Source organism: Ceratotherium simum, chromosome 4 (assembly GCF_057802395.1).
Source record: "Ceratotherium simum simum isolate JZ-2026a chromosome 4, ASM5780239v1, whole genome shotgun sequence".
Lineage (NCBI taxonomy): Eukaryota > Metazoa > Chordata > Mammalia > Perissodactyla > Rhinocerotidae > Ceratotherium > Ceratotherium simum.
In genome coordinates, this window is record NC_141903.1 from 7,530,755 (window position 1) to 7,545,606 (window position 14,852).

The 14,852-nt window shown below is 50.6% G+C and overlaps 1 protein-coding gene across 2 annotated transcripts in view; it reads right to left on the bottom strand.

The window, feature by feature from the left end:
• ERGIC1 (endoplasmic reticulum-golgi intermediate compartment 1) overlaps positions 1–14,852 on the bottom strand; it is a 106,381-nt gene that overhangs the window by 49,293 nt on the left and 42,236 nt on the right. The window contains exons 1-2 of one of the 2 annotated variants that reach the window (XM_087429410.1): positions 8,763–8,929; positions 6,206–6,267 (exon numbers count right to left, since the gene is read on the bottom strand). In XM_087429410.1, coding sequence (XP_087285536.1) covers positions 6,206–6,267; positions 8,763–8,917 — 217 coding nt within the window. In that variant the 5' untranslated portion in view covers positions 8,918–8,929. Of the gene's footprint in view, positions 1–6,205; positions 6,268–8,762; positions 8,930–14,852 lie in introns of those variants that run through there. The other variant, XM_014786102.2, reaches the window with a different exon arrangement.

Below are 14,852 nucleotides of genomic sequence, written 5' to 3' on the forward strand. Positions count from 1 at the left end.
ATTGGTGCACGCCTGGGATCCAAACCTGTGAACCCCAGCCGCTGAAGCGGAGCGCACGAACTTAACTGCTATGCCACCAGGCCGGCCCCTGAGACTGACCACATTTTGCACTAATCTGACCCTCCCATGTGGACCGATCCCCTACATAGGCCAATCCCCCTGGGGGCCAGCCCGGCTTTCTTTCACAAAAGCACTTTAACGAAGAGGTCAGTCAAAAATAGAGGTTGCAAACTGGTGGCCCACAGAGGTGTTCTGTTTGGCTTGAGAGATATATATTTTAAAATTTGGAGTCGACATGGAACAATCCGGCAATTTCACATAAAAGTCCAGATTTCTGGCTGCTCTGGAATACTCAAGCCCTTGTTCCCACACGAGGTCTGAGCTCACCAGTTTGCACAGGCCTCACCACTCCCTCCTGCCTTCCTGATGCTGAGGCCAAGGTGGAGTGTCTGTTGCCATTTATCACCACTCCCCATGGTACAGTCAACACATGCCCGTGTCCCCATCAGAGGCAGGAAAACGAGGACACCGACTGCTGTGCTTCAAGAGAAGGGACAATTCTTTACAGAGGTGAAGAATAGTCCTACAAGTCTGAAATGCAGAGAGAGTGGAACCGAGTGCCAGCGTCGGCCACTGCACTCAGATTAACCTCACCTGCCTGGCCCCTGATGATGATGACTTGTGGCCCCTGGAGTCACTCCCTGGGGCAGGACATCCAAGGACCCTGGGGTATGGCCCTCGACCCGTCTCCAGCCTCAGCTCCTGATACTCTCCAACATCCAACCACCCAGCCACACCGAGCTACCTGCTGTGCCCTAAACATGCTTCCTTTACACCTGCGGTTCCTCTGCTGGAGTGACCTTCCCCATCTTCCCTCCTCCTCCACGGTCATCCTGTCTGCCTGGTGAACTCCTACTCATCCTCCCAGGCTGAGGCCCAACTCAAATGTCCCTTCTGGTGGGAAGCTCCTCCAACCCCCAGAAGAGGAGCTGGTCACTATTTCCTCTGTATTCCCAGCCTCTATTTTAACACTTTCCACATTTTATTGGTTATCTGTAGCTGTCTCTCTCACTAGACTGATAGCCCAAAAGGCAAAAATGGCACAGCTCCAGTGCCCAGCCTGGGGGTGGGTACACAGGAGACAACAGTAGGTATCCTGTAAGGCAGTCAGCCCCAGAGTACAAATGAGGGCTGAACCTGCCTTATCTGGGCTTACCACAGAGGCATGCAGTGGGCAAGGGCTTGCATGGTGTGGCCCCACTACTCAACCTGCTGTGTGTCCCTGGGTAAGTTACTTAACCTCTCCTTGCCTCAGTTTCCTCATCTGGAAAATGGCAGCAGTGGTACTACCTGCCTTACAGGGATGCCCTGAGAATTTCCACAACACAGGGCTTGAAACGGTGCCTAGCAGACAATAACAGCTCGAGCATTAGCTCATTATTATGACCTTCATCAGGGAGACCTTGGAGGGTCTGGCGATTTGGGGAAGGTGATTTGACAGACTGGTTGACCCTTCGTTTCCTGCAAAGAAAAAAGTTCCCAGTCCCACTTGCTGATTCTGTTACATTCTTGGCAGCCTGACCCGGACTGGCTGAGCCATCGTGACGGAGGACGCTGAAACCACCTATTTATCGTCACCCATCTATCTTACAACGACCCAAGATGCGTCCCGAGTGAAGAGGGAAGAACGCGTGTTTGCTGGGCACCTGCAGTAGGAGCGTCAATGGGCTTCCCGTCATGTCACACCCACGTGACAGGGCAGGAGCCCACGCCGAGGGTGTTGAGAGGGAGGCTCCGAGAGAGGGAGAGACTGGCCTGGGGCCACATCGGACGGGAGGGGACAGGACTGGAAACTGCATTCTGGAACCAATGCCCTAAGAAGAGAACCCCAAGAACTCGGGCTCCAAGTGAAGGGCAGGATTTGGAGACAGCCAGAGTCTCCACCAAGCTTCAAAGACAAGGGGCAACTAGAGTTACTCCCCAATTCTTCCAAACTTTGAAAAAGCTGCATGGGGCAGAGTGTAAGGGTTTTACTGTTTTTTTTTGTTTTTTTTTTTTTTTTTTAGGAAGAGGTAACACATGCACACGATAAGAAAAATAGTTGAGCTTGTATAAAAAGGCATACTGTTTGAGTCTCTTTCTCACTGACTCACAAATCCTGGCCCAGAGGTACTGCTGTTACAGTCTTGGGTCCTTCCACACGCATACGAGCATCGATGTAGAAGTCCTTTTTCCTCTGGGCAAACAGCAGCGTGATGTGCACGTCCTTCTCAACCGCGCTTTGCTCACTCAGCAACCTACGTCTCAGCAGGTGCACGTCAGTTTATGCAGAGGGGCCATGTTTGTTTGTTTGTTTGTATGGCATAGAATTCATTTCCAATGTCTTCTCCAGCTGCTGGATGAACCCACCACGGACGATCGGCTCTCAATGCAAGTGTCCTTCCCCTTCTCACCTGCAAACTGCAGTTATAACACCTCTTGAAAAAGAACCCCGCTGAGCAGGCAAAACAGCCTTCCCTTGGAATCTGAAACCCTTCCTGAGGAGTATCACAGGACCCACATTTCAGAATCACTTTCAAGCCCCTCGCCCCCTCGCCCCGACAACCCATTGGCTGCCGTAATGATCAACAGGCAGAGCACACGGAGGGGTTTTGGTAGGTCAGTGCTGACTTAGACCAATCCAGGTCTTCTAGATGTCTTCCTTGCCCCAAGCCCGCAAACAGGCCCCAACGTTCTAACTCTCTCCAGATGGGAGGTGGGGGTCAGGGCTGGGAAGGTTATTTTCAGGTTCTTTGTTCTTTGTTCAAAGCTGTGTTCTTTGTTCAAAGCTTGGACCTGAGCTTGGTCAGCCCAGAATGTGGACATGATAAGCGCAGAGTCCGCTCAGCTGAAACCCAAATGTCCCATAGTCCTGATCATACACGCTCTGTGTCTGCTCCCCCTACTGGTCCCCAGACTGGGAGGACAGAGACGGTGTCTCAGCTCCACCGTGGCCTCAGGGTCTAGCACGGTGCCTGGCTCAGAGAAGGTATGAAACAATCATTTGTTGAAAGAATGAATGAATAAGTGAATGAAAAACATGAAGGCAGGTAGGAAGTATTTCAACCAGAAAGGCCTTCTGATACTGAAGGCTTGATTTGGGTTTTCAATCCATGTTTGGGCAAGACACTAAGGCTCTCTGACTCCAGGTTTCTTCTGAACTGACTCAGGCCCTGGGCAGTAGGAATGTGACCCTCGGCGAACACTCGCTAGTGGGAAACCTGGTGCAGCCTGCACAGGGGGCACTGGACCCAAGACTCCGGGAAGTCAAGGAATTTGTCCAAGGCCACATGGCCGCTTAAGTGGAGGAGGCAAAATTCAAACCCCGACCTGTGAGTCTCCAGTGCCCCTGCCAGTGCCTCCAGTTATTAATAGCACTTATTACGACGTAACGAAACGATGTGCTTCTGGGCCTGCCGGCCCGCTCAGCCGTGCGCTCCTCAAGGACAAACACTGAGGCCTATTCATCAATGTGGTCCCAGGACTTGGCCCGGGGCCTGGCCCCAGGACCTGGTTAATAAACATTTGTTCACTAAATGGTAGCTAAGGGCTGGCTTCCCAAGCCTCACGTCTTTCCTCTTGTGTAAGGGAATTCGCCATCACATCCCCAGAGGGCCATCTGGCAGTACCTTCTAAATTTTACAAGGCACATGCCCTTTGACCCAGTAATTCCTCTTCTAGGAAAGCTACCTTACAGAAATAACCATACAAGGACACAAAAATATATGGACAAGGATGTCCATAATAGCAATAAACTGGAATCAGAAATGTCCACCATCAGAGGGCTGGTTACATAATCGGTGGGTCGCCTAGATAATGGCATACAACACAGCGGGAAACAAGAAGTGGTGGCCATGTGTGTGCTGAGAGGTGTGAGAGGCGTCCAGGATGCACCAGCCGGAAAAAGGGCAGAGAAGAACGGTGTGCAGCATGTTCCTGTCTGTGCTGAGAACAATGACACAGGCATATCAAAGCCTGAATAGATTTTTTAAAAATTCTCGGATACATACTTGATCGTTGAACATACTTGACAAGGGAGAGACTGTTGAGAACTGAGAAGAGGTTTGAGCTGTTGGTTGGTGGGAGGAAGGGGACAGGGAGCCTTATTTGAATTTTTTTGATCAGGTTCATAAACTAGCTGAACAGATAGATGAACAAGCCCCTTCCCTCTCAGGTCCCCTGAATATCCTTTCCATGAGGATCAAGGCACAGTGTTACAGCTTCTGCAGTCACAGACGCTCGTGGGCTGTGGGCCCCAGGAGGACAGTGATGGGAAGAGGAGTGTTGTCCATGCACTGAGGACTTAGCACGTACCCCACACCTGACAGGTGCAATCTCATTTAATCCCCAGATCAGGAAACTGAGGCTCAGAGAGGTGAAGTGACTTCTCCAAGGTCACCCAGCTGCTCAAGGGGAGAATGAACCCAGCTCCGCCGGACCCCAGCCAGTGGGATATGAGCCCTGCTGCCTGGCTGCCCTGTGCCCTTCCCCAGGGATGTGGAGATGCAGGGCTCAAGAAGGTATCCACAGCTTCACAGCTGAGCTGGAGTGGGGGACAGCTGGGCATGGCTGGCCGGGGTGGGGGGATCCCCAAGGTCATCCCCCTACCTGACAATGGCCTGCCCTGGGAGGCAGCAGTGGATTCCATCCTGACTGCCCGGCCCAAGAGCCCTGCTCAGGGGACAGTCCGCAGGGAGGATCCCTCCCCACCAAGCACTGGAGAGGCCAGGGGGTGCAGGGAGACCCACATTTTGTGAAATTTCAGACAAGTCACTTCACTTCCCTAAGTCCACCTTCTCATCTGGAAAATGAGGGCAAAGTATTCCTGCTTGCATGGCGCTTTTGGTTTGCTTTTTTTAAAATAAACTTTTCATTGTGGAGTGATGATAGAGGCTAAGACAGTACAGTGAGTTCCCAGACGCCCTTCCCCCAGCACCCCCATTTAACATCTTATGGAACTGGGGCACCCTTGCCACATGAAGAAAGAAACATTGTGCGACACTATCGACTAAACTTCAGGCTGACTTGGACCACCGATCCCCCACTAACGCCCTTTTTCTGTCCCAGGACCCCACCGGGAGCCCACTTTGCATTCAGTCATCACGCATCCCTAGTCCCGAATCTGTGACAGTTCTTCAGTCTTTCCTTGGTTTTGATGACCTTGCCACTTTCTAAGAGCACTGGTCAGGTGTCCCATAGAATGTCCCCCAACTGGGCTTGTCTGATGCTTTCTCCTGATTAGACTGGGTTGTGGTTTTGGGGTGCCCTTCCCATCGCATCCTATCGGGGGTGCGTGGCGTCCGCATGACTCCTCACTGGTCGGCGCTGACCTTCAGAGCGCGGCTACGACGCAGTCCAGTTTCTCCACAGGAAGGCTCCATTTCCCTTTCCATTCTCTACTCTTTGGAAATGTGTCACCAGGTCCAGCCCACACTCCAGGAGAGCATTCAGCTCTACTTCCTGGAGGGGGACATATTCATGTATATTATTTGCAATTCTTCTGTAAGGAAGACTCAGCCCTTCTCCCCATTTACTTAGATCAGAATGGACTCATGGACTTTTTTTCTTAATTCTTTGGGTTATAAGCCAATAATGCCATTATTTATTTTGTTACTCAAATTGGCCAGCGTTGGTCTTTGGTCTCTTCCAGGTTGGCTCCTGTGTCCTGCTGACACGGCCCCATCATTTTTTGGCTCTGAGCACTTCTCTGCTTTCCGGTACAAGGTGTTCCAGGCTTATTTTGTACTCTTCCTGCCCAGGCCTGCAATCAGCCATTTCTCCAAGAAGCCCTGGGTCCTTTTATTGAAGACTGGCATTTGGAAACCAAAATCTGGGTGGGATTATTATTTTTTTAAAATGCACAGAAACATGCTTATGTCAAAAACTCAAATAGTCTAAAAGGTATGAAGTCAAAAGTCAGTCTCCCTCCCACCCCGGAGGCCCCGTTTCCTCTCCCAGGGCAGCTACTATTGATGGTTTCTGGCATCTCCTTCTAGAAACAGATGATGCCCACACCTCCAGGGTTACGGTGAGGACAGAGATGAGATGCGGCACTACATGAAGGGCCTGGCAAGATGCCCATCACTTCTTCCCTCCCTGGCCCAGCAGTTCTGCATAGGGAGAGTGGGGAGGGGGAGGGACAACAGTGAGAAGGGCGGCTACTCACTAATAGCCCCGGTGTACGTCGGCTGCGTAAGGTCCTTGGGCACCTTCCTGTAGATGTCAAACCTGCGGAGAACAAAGGAGACAGGGGTGAGGGGGGTGCAAAGGGCAGGTCTCAGGCAGCAGGGGCAACAATGTGGCTGGTGTGCCCCGCGGTCAACAAGCCACGCTTCCTCTCAGAACCAGCTCCCCCAAGAGGCCTGTGGGACACCCCTCTGATGGGACCTTGCCCCCACACTGCCCTGTTGCACTTCCCCACAACACTATTACCCCCCAAGATGACCTTGACCTCTCATTTGTTCTGTTTCTTGATTGGTCTTCCCCTCATCAGAATGTAACCCCCAAGAGGGCAGGGACCTGGTCAGGTTTTGTCCCCAGCCCCATCCCCAGACCCAAGCATGAGCCTGGCGCACAGCAGGCACTCAACAGGCATTTGTGGAATGAACTGAACCCCCAGGGTCTCAGGTTCCTCTGATGCTGAAGGGAGTGGGGAAACAGTCTTTCCTGAGCTCTGTGAGGGCGCTGCATTCTTGCCTGGCGTCACCTCTCCACCCCCTCTTCCCTTTCCTCCCTCCACCTCCCCTCCTATTTCCACTCCCCCCTTCCCCAGCTCCTGCTTCTGGGAGATTCTTCTTAACTCCAGAGGTTAACATAAAATCCTGCCTGGGGCCCACAGGCTCAGCATCCACTCGTGATGGCTCTGGCTCCCATCTAATGTGGGTTTACTGTCTCCAAATGTCCTGCATGCAGTAGGTGCTTAATCTACATGGTTCAACGAATGTAGTCCACCCAGAACCATCCCAGACACCTGAGTGGGCCTAGGGCCTCTGTGCTGCCCCAGAGATCCTTGACTGGCTACCCCAAGGAAAAGGACCAGGACCAGCTGGATGGAATCTCCAACTCCTTGACAGGGTGGTTTCCATGTGCTTTTCCAAACTCAGAAAGGCCACATCTCAGAGATGGGTGAGGCAGACTACTTTTGGATGCAACCACGATCCACCAGGGTTGACCCAAGAACATGTTTTATGAAACAAATATAAGGGCATCTCACGTGTCAGTATATCCCACTAAGTATGGCTGCTACCTGTTTATTATTGCAAGAGAGCTGCTGGGTTTCCGCCCCAGACGCAGACCAGATGCCTTTCTTTCATGTGGATCCCACCAGAGCAGACAGGGGTGGTGGGGTGTGGTGGAAGAATTTGGGGTTTTGGACTAAGACAGATATGGGTGTAATTTTGGCCAGCTGTTTAAGAGTCAAGGCCCAGGAACCAGACCGCCCTGGGTTCAAATCTTGGCTGGTCTTCTTCCTCACGGTGTGACTTCGGGCAAATGACTCTCTCTCTGAGCCTCAGTTTCCTCGTCTGTAAAAACGGGGCTACTACTACGAGACCCTGCCAGGCTATTGGGGAGTAAGGGAAATAAATGTCTGCAGAGGATTTGACGTATAGGGTTCGTGGGAGAGGCTCCTCACGAACTTGGCTTCCTTCTCTTCCCCTGAACCTGAGCAGACAGATCCCACAGAGCCGAGTTCAAGTGACCGAGCTCCAAGCCCAGTGTTCCCAGGCCCTCAGGTAGAAGGTGGCTCGGAAGAGGCAGGCTGCTCCGGCCCTCGGGGGTGACAGGCTGGTGACTGGGAAACAATGTGCGCCCTGCTAACCCCTGCGCAATGACTTGGAAATCTTGCATAAGATCTGATACTCAACTCCCGGGTGTTCACTCTAATTACACGTGAAATGTGCTCATTTCCTAAGACCTCAGGGGAGAAGAAATTCCTATAGGCTGCCAAGTTAAAAAGTATCACTTTCTCTCAGGTCTGCTCCGCCACCACTCGCCTGCACTCGGGCCCCTAAGAGCACTAGCAACTGGGGCTGGGAGTGTAATGGGGGTGGTTCATGAGACAGCCATTCATACCCACTCACCTCCTTTATTCTGAAAACGCTGACCCCTTTAACTTCGAGAGGCACATGGAAGGTAAGAGCAGGTACTGCGGAGTCAGCCTGCCTGAGCTCAAACAGAACCCCACCGCTGTGCGACCTTAGGCACGTCATTAACCTCCCTGTGCCTCAGTTCCTCTGTCTGTGGAATGGGGGCAACGGCAGTACCTATCTCGCAGCACAGAAGTTAGGGCCAAATGACTCGGAGCATATAAAGCACTTAGACCTGTGCCTGGCACCCAGGAAGCTATGTGAGTATCTGCTGTTACCATTACTAATGCTCATTTGACTACCATTCAAGAGCACCTACTGTGTGCTGAGATCTCGTTCAAGCACTAGGGACATGGAGATAAAATCGGCCCCATGCACCTGTAGTTTAGCAGCAGAGACAAAGAAGGAAATGGAAGGAGAATGCAGTGGGGCTCCATCGTGGGTTAGCTGGAGGTGCCGGAGAAACCCAGAAAGGCACCTGTGGTGGTCCGTGAAGCTTCCTGCAGGAGGTGATCGTCTGGACAGAGCAGGAGGATGGGAGGAAGGGGGGGTGGAAGCAAAGAGCAGTCCAGGGGGCGAGAACAGCAGAGCAGAGGCCAAGAGGCCCAACCCTGACATGATGTGCACTGCATTTACCTGCACGTGGAGCCAGGACAGGGATGGAGAGAGTGGAGGCTGGGGAGGTGGGAGGGATTCCCAATCCAGCTTCCTGGTCCAGTCAATCCCAGGTCACTCTCGAGCACTGACAGGCAGAAACTGGGCCTCACAGTAAAAAATATATGATCCATCATTTCAAAACCTGGAGCTTTATGGGAAGTCAGAGGCTGCTCAGGGTGAGGAGGTGGGGGTGGCCTGGGGCAAAGTGTTAGAACCCAATAGGGGTGAGGAGGGAAGAGATAAGAGACTGTTACATACAGGAGACTGACCAAATATGTAAATATAATGAGGATAATGGGGGCCAGCTGCCTCATTGGTGGGGAAGGGAGGTATAAACAGAGAGAAAAGTAGAATAAACCCTGTGCTGCTAGAGTGGACATGGAGGTATCAGTGTGAATTCACGATTTTCAACATACAGAAACTGAGAAATATACACGTGTGTACACATCATATACACATATACTCTCCCAGCTCTTTCCATAGAGAGGGTACAGGAACGGTGAGGGCCTGATAGCAATGAGCACATCTGGCACTCAAATTTTGGCTTTTAAATATCATTCTCTGCTCAAAGGAATCAGTCCCTTGAAAAAACGCCTCATTCCAGGGCTGGGTAAGAAAAATACAAGATGACCTCAGAGCATCTTCTTATGCCAGAAAGCAAGAAAGTACTCAAAGAATGATGGGGACATATCAATAGGACAAGAAGCCAGCTTAAAGGGGCTCCCAGTGGCCAAAGAAGGGACAATGTGAGCATTAAAATCATTAGTGAGAGTAACAGATTGCAACCCACTGGGTAAAACAGGAAGCCATGAGTCTATATAGACATAAGTAAAGAAATGAATAAATCAAAAGTTTGATGAGGAACAGGACATTTAAATACTTTCAGAGTACCTCCCCACAAAATCCTTATTAATTACAAAGGGAAAAAGAGTAACTTTACAGTGAAGTAACTTGACAGACATCATCTTAACCAAGTGACCAAAGTGAGTGTCACCAGTAAGGAGACATGTCATGTGCCTCCTGATATGACGAACTGGGGACAGCACACCATCGCTCTGTGGGGATCTTGCTCAAAACGCACAACCTCAAATGAATCATGAGAAAATATTAAACAAACCCAAACTGAGGGTCATTCTACAAAATGACTGGCCAGCATTTGTCAAAAGTGTCAAGGTCATGAAAGACAAGACTAAGGAACTGTCACAGATTGGAGGAGACTAGAGACATGACGACTGAATCATGAGGGATGTCCTGCATCAGCAAAGGGACATCAAGGGGACAACTGCTGGGATCTAAATAAGATCTGTGGATTAGTTAAGAGGACCCTGTAGTATTATTTTCCTGGTTTCGGTAACGATCTTTCAGTTATGTAACATTTGGGGAAGCTTGGGTAAAGGGTATATGGGAAATCTTTGTACTATTTTTGCAATTTTTCTTGCAAGTCTGAATTATTTCAAAATGAAAAGTTAAAACATCTTTTTAATTTAATGGAAATGAAAAAAGAATTTTAAAGGGGGAGATTTCATTTAACAATCCCACCCAGCCTGCTTTCTTCCTATATGCCTGGTCCCTGTAGGCATCCCTCTCTGAGGGGCTGGTTCACAAATGTTTGCTGAGTGTGCTGGGCCTCAGGCAGAGCATGTCTTCATTGTGGGTGGGGGTGCGGGTGGGGAGGAAGGCTGGGTGAACAAAGGGCAAAGAGAGGAGCTAAGACTTGAACCAAAGGAGGCAAGGGCGATCAAAGGAGGTCAGTGCTCCGGACAGAGGGAATGATGCGAAACCAAGATCACTTCCAGCCCATGCTGGGCGCTTTCACACATATATTTAATTCTTATAATAACCCTGGCAGATACTGATGTCCTATTTTTCCAGGGAGAAGACTAAGGCTCAGCTATAAGCAACTAGCTCCAAGTCACCAAGCCAATGATTAGCAGAACTGGGATCCAAACCCAAGTCCGAGTCCACAGGCCACGGTCCTTCCACTGCCCTGTACTTGAGGGAATCAGTTTAGAGCTCACTTATTGGTAAATTAGAGTCTCAAGGTTTTGCTTATCTGTTTTTCCAAGGATGCTGCCCAGAGCAGGTGGGAATCTCCTGGAAGACAGAGACCAGTTCAAAATACACAAATTCATTCAACAGATATTTACTAAGTATCTACTGTATCAGGCATTGTTCTACATGGTGGGGAAATGGAAGTGGTCAGGGTAGACATGGCCCCTGCACTCATGAAGCTGCCAGTCTAGCAATGGTTTTGGCTCCCTGAGAAGGGCCACCTAAACAGAATGTTCTCTAATAATGATCCCATTCTCACGCCACAAACCCAAGCTGGGGCGTGTTGGTGGGGTAAAGGGAGAGCTGAAAAAGACCCTGGGTTCAGAGCTGACCACAAGCCAAGTGAGTCAGCAGTGAATGTCACTGAGAAAATGGGCGACCGGGAAGGCTGGTGAGAACCCCAGGCATGTGACAGACCAGGAAGTGAGCCGTCCTCTCTGGCTCACATTAGTCAGTCCCTCACTGCGGTGATGCGATATGATTAGCTGTGGCCACCCGCTGTCAAGAGAATGTAGAGGAAAGGGTAAAGAGAATGGGGGAAGGGGAAGGGACACTTACTGTATACCTACTGTATGCCAGGCTCATGCTAGGCCCTTCACTGGCATGTTCTCATCCAATTCTCTTGCCCAACCTGTGAGTTAGGGATTGTTATTCCATTTTACAGATGAGGTTCAAAGAGGCTGGTGACTTGGCTAAGCTCACACACCTAGGAAGTGCCACAGCAGGGATCTGAATCCAGGCCTAATTTATGTTCTTGATGCTCTTCCCAACAATGTGGGGACAAACCGGACCATTTGGATGGAAAATACTTCTTAGGAAGAAAGGTTCAAGAACTGGAATTGCTTAGCCTCAAAGAGAGAAAGCTAAAGGATGGATTATTTATGGTTGTCAAATAAAAAAGGCTCTTCCCTGCCCTCTCATTAGACTGTGAGTTTCTCAAGAGCAGGACCTAGGCCTCCTTGCTGCCCAGCCCTGCCAGATCCAGGCCCTTGGAGAACTGACCCAAACGAATGAGTCAATGAATGAATCTGCATGAAGACAAGGTCCACTGGCTGGCCCGAAAAACATCAAGACGAAATGGACAGTGGGGAAGCTGGGTGATGGGTCATCGGGGGTTCTGTGTACTGTACTACCTGTGTGGATATTCAGAAATTTCCACTTACAGAAAGGCAAAATGGGCTTAAATTAAAGCAAGAGAACAATCAACTGGACTCAAGAAGACTGACCTGGGGCAGGAGAGAGGGAGCAGTGACCAGAGTTAGGTGGTCAAGAGGGCTGTCACCGCTGGGACAGGACCCCCAACACAGAGACCCCACTAGAGACTCTCGCCTTCAATGCCCTCCACTGTTGGGTCTAGAAGGTCCTCTGAGACCACCGTGTCCACCCCACTCATTTCATAGATGAGAAAACGGAGGCCCCAGGAAGAGGAGTGACGTGTCTAATTCAAGGTATAACTAAACTCAGAGTACTTAAAACAAATACGAGCTCATAAAAAGCCTGTGAAGTCCTTGCTGTCTCTCGTGCTTTTGAAAAGTCATATGCTGGTGGTTCCCAATCCGGGGTGATTGCCCCCAGGGGACATCTGTCAATGTCTGGAGACATTTTTAGTGGTCACAGTGGGCAGCAGGGGTGCTACCGGTACCTAGCAGGTAGAGGCCAGGGATGCTAACGCACCCTACAGTCCTACAGTGCACAGGACAGCACCCACAATGAAGGATTACTGGCCCCAACGTGCACAGCGCCAAAGCTGAGAAACCCCGTTACACGCAGAGCTGGACACGCATCTTCCCCGGGAGCCTGTGTTCCCTCTGAGAGGCCTCCGGCGCCTCTGCTCCGGCTGGGGAGGTCACGGTCACGGCCTGGACGGCCCCCACGGAGACCAGGAATCCAGATGAAGCAGTCTTTCCCTCTCCCTTTTTGCTCTGTGCCTGAGAAGACAGAGCTCACTTGGAGAGAACTGGGCAAGGGAACCCACAGGGAAAAAATAAAGTCCATCTGGATTTCTGACTGACTTAACGGTGAAGTATGTGTCACTATTTTAATCAAAAAGGTGCCGAATCCGTGCCTCTAACTTCAGTACACCTTAGGATACAACAAATTCCTTAGGACAAAACATACATCAACATCTGTACTAGGAGTCAAGGAGAATATAGGATTTACTTAGCAGAAATTCACTCCACAGGCCACATCCAGCCTATGGAGCGAGGAAGGGCTACATCACCTTGTCCAAGATAAACACGCGTGGCTTCTCCCGCTCCCGAGCGAGGGAGCTGCCGCTGGACATCTCTGACTCGTGGATTTCTTCTGTAATCTCTTTTCATGGCCGAGCGCCTCAGCTTTGCTATTTTAACTTTCGCGGCCTGGGACCGCGCTTCTCCCTGCTCTCGCAGACCAATCTCAGAGCACCCTGTGGTTCGCCATATGTAGGCGGCTACCAGGCAGGCACTCGTGATGTCACTGTTTCCAGGGCTTAATGAAATTAGACGCCATTTAGGAGCAAGGCATTGGAAGTGGTGGGTCATTCGTTCCAAAAATAGCCAGCCAGGCTTTTAGTTGGCACTTGGGCCTGGTCACTGCTGCCCACCGGCCTGTCAGAGCCCTTGGTGCCGAGTGCCAGGGAGTGAGGTGAAAAATGTGCTTGTTTGTTCACTTACTCACTTCCTCCATCTCATGGAGAACCACTGGGGCGTGTGTGCGTACACGTGCACGCACGCGTGTGTGTCGGGGGGCACGCAGAGGCAAATGAACTCACCAGAGCCAAGCATGGGCAGGGAGAGAGCCCTGTAAGCAGGAGTTCTAACGAGTCCTAGAACCACTCTCATCGCCCCCCGAATCCTGCCTGACACTCAGACTGCTAACAGGAGTTCACACCACTCCTCCCTCTGTCAAAAGGAAGGAAAAAACGTCTTCTCCCTCTCCAGCCCACATTGTGGTGCTTAAAGGGAGGAATAATAATAACAATCACAGCCACGCTGCTGCTGGCCCATCGTGGGGGATCATTGGGCACCTGCCTTGGACCTAGACTCTGCATTCATTAGCTCACATCCTTCTCACAACCCTGGGCAGTAGACACCATCATCCTTCCCATTTCACTTGCCCAAGATGCAGGACCAGGACTCCAACTCCCAGTCTGGCTTCAGGACGTTGGCTCTAACCACTGTGCCACACGCCACAGGGAGACAGGCTGGGGACTGGAGGAGTGGAGGCCTGTATTTACAGGGTCATCTGGGTGACGCCCTTCTGTGCACACAGCATTAACACACGCACAGTTTTCTCCCTCCAGCCCATCCCCTGAGGTCCTCTCCCCAAATCTTGGTGCCCATGTGGAAGTCTCTATCTACAAGGTGACGGCCCAGCTCCAATTGCCTCCACCTGTGACCTTTCCCATTCCAGAATATCTTCTCCAACCACAAAGTCCTGGCCAAAGTCAAAGAGGAGTAAATCTGACTGCTGAGCTTCTAGAAGGCCCCTCCTGAAGCAGCCCCCCACCACCTCCCCAGGCTCTGTGGACATACATATGTTTCTGGCACAGCCCCGAGGTGGCTGCAGGGTCTCCAGATTTGTTCCTGAATCTCCTGTGGGTTGTATAGGGCACGGCCCATTAACGGCATTCAGTCAATTCCAGGTGAAAATATAAAATGACGTATACACGGGGCTATTCGGCGCAGCACCAGCTGTAACAGCAAACGACTGGAGACCATTCAAACATCCATCCAACGGGACCGCTTAATAAACTGCAGAGCATCCATAAAGTGGAGATGATACAGCTGTAAAGGTGAATGAGGACGGTCTCTCTACACAGTAAGAGAAAAAAAGCAAACTGTGGAACGCTGTGTTCCATTAAATTTTATGTGTGTTTGTGTATGTGTGGGTGGGGAGTGGGTAAAAATAAGTTTACATTCTTGCTTATATCTTCATAATGAAACAATGGAAGGTGCAACCAAAAGTTAACACAAATGGTTACTTCTATTATTCTTAGGAGATGCATAAAAATATTAAATATTTAGGGATAAATAT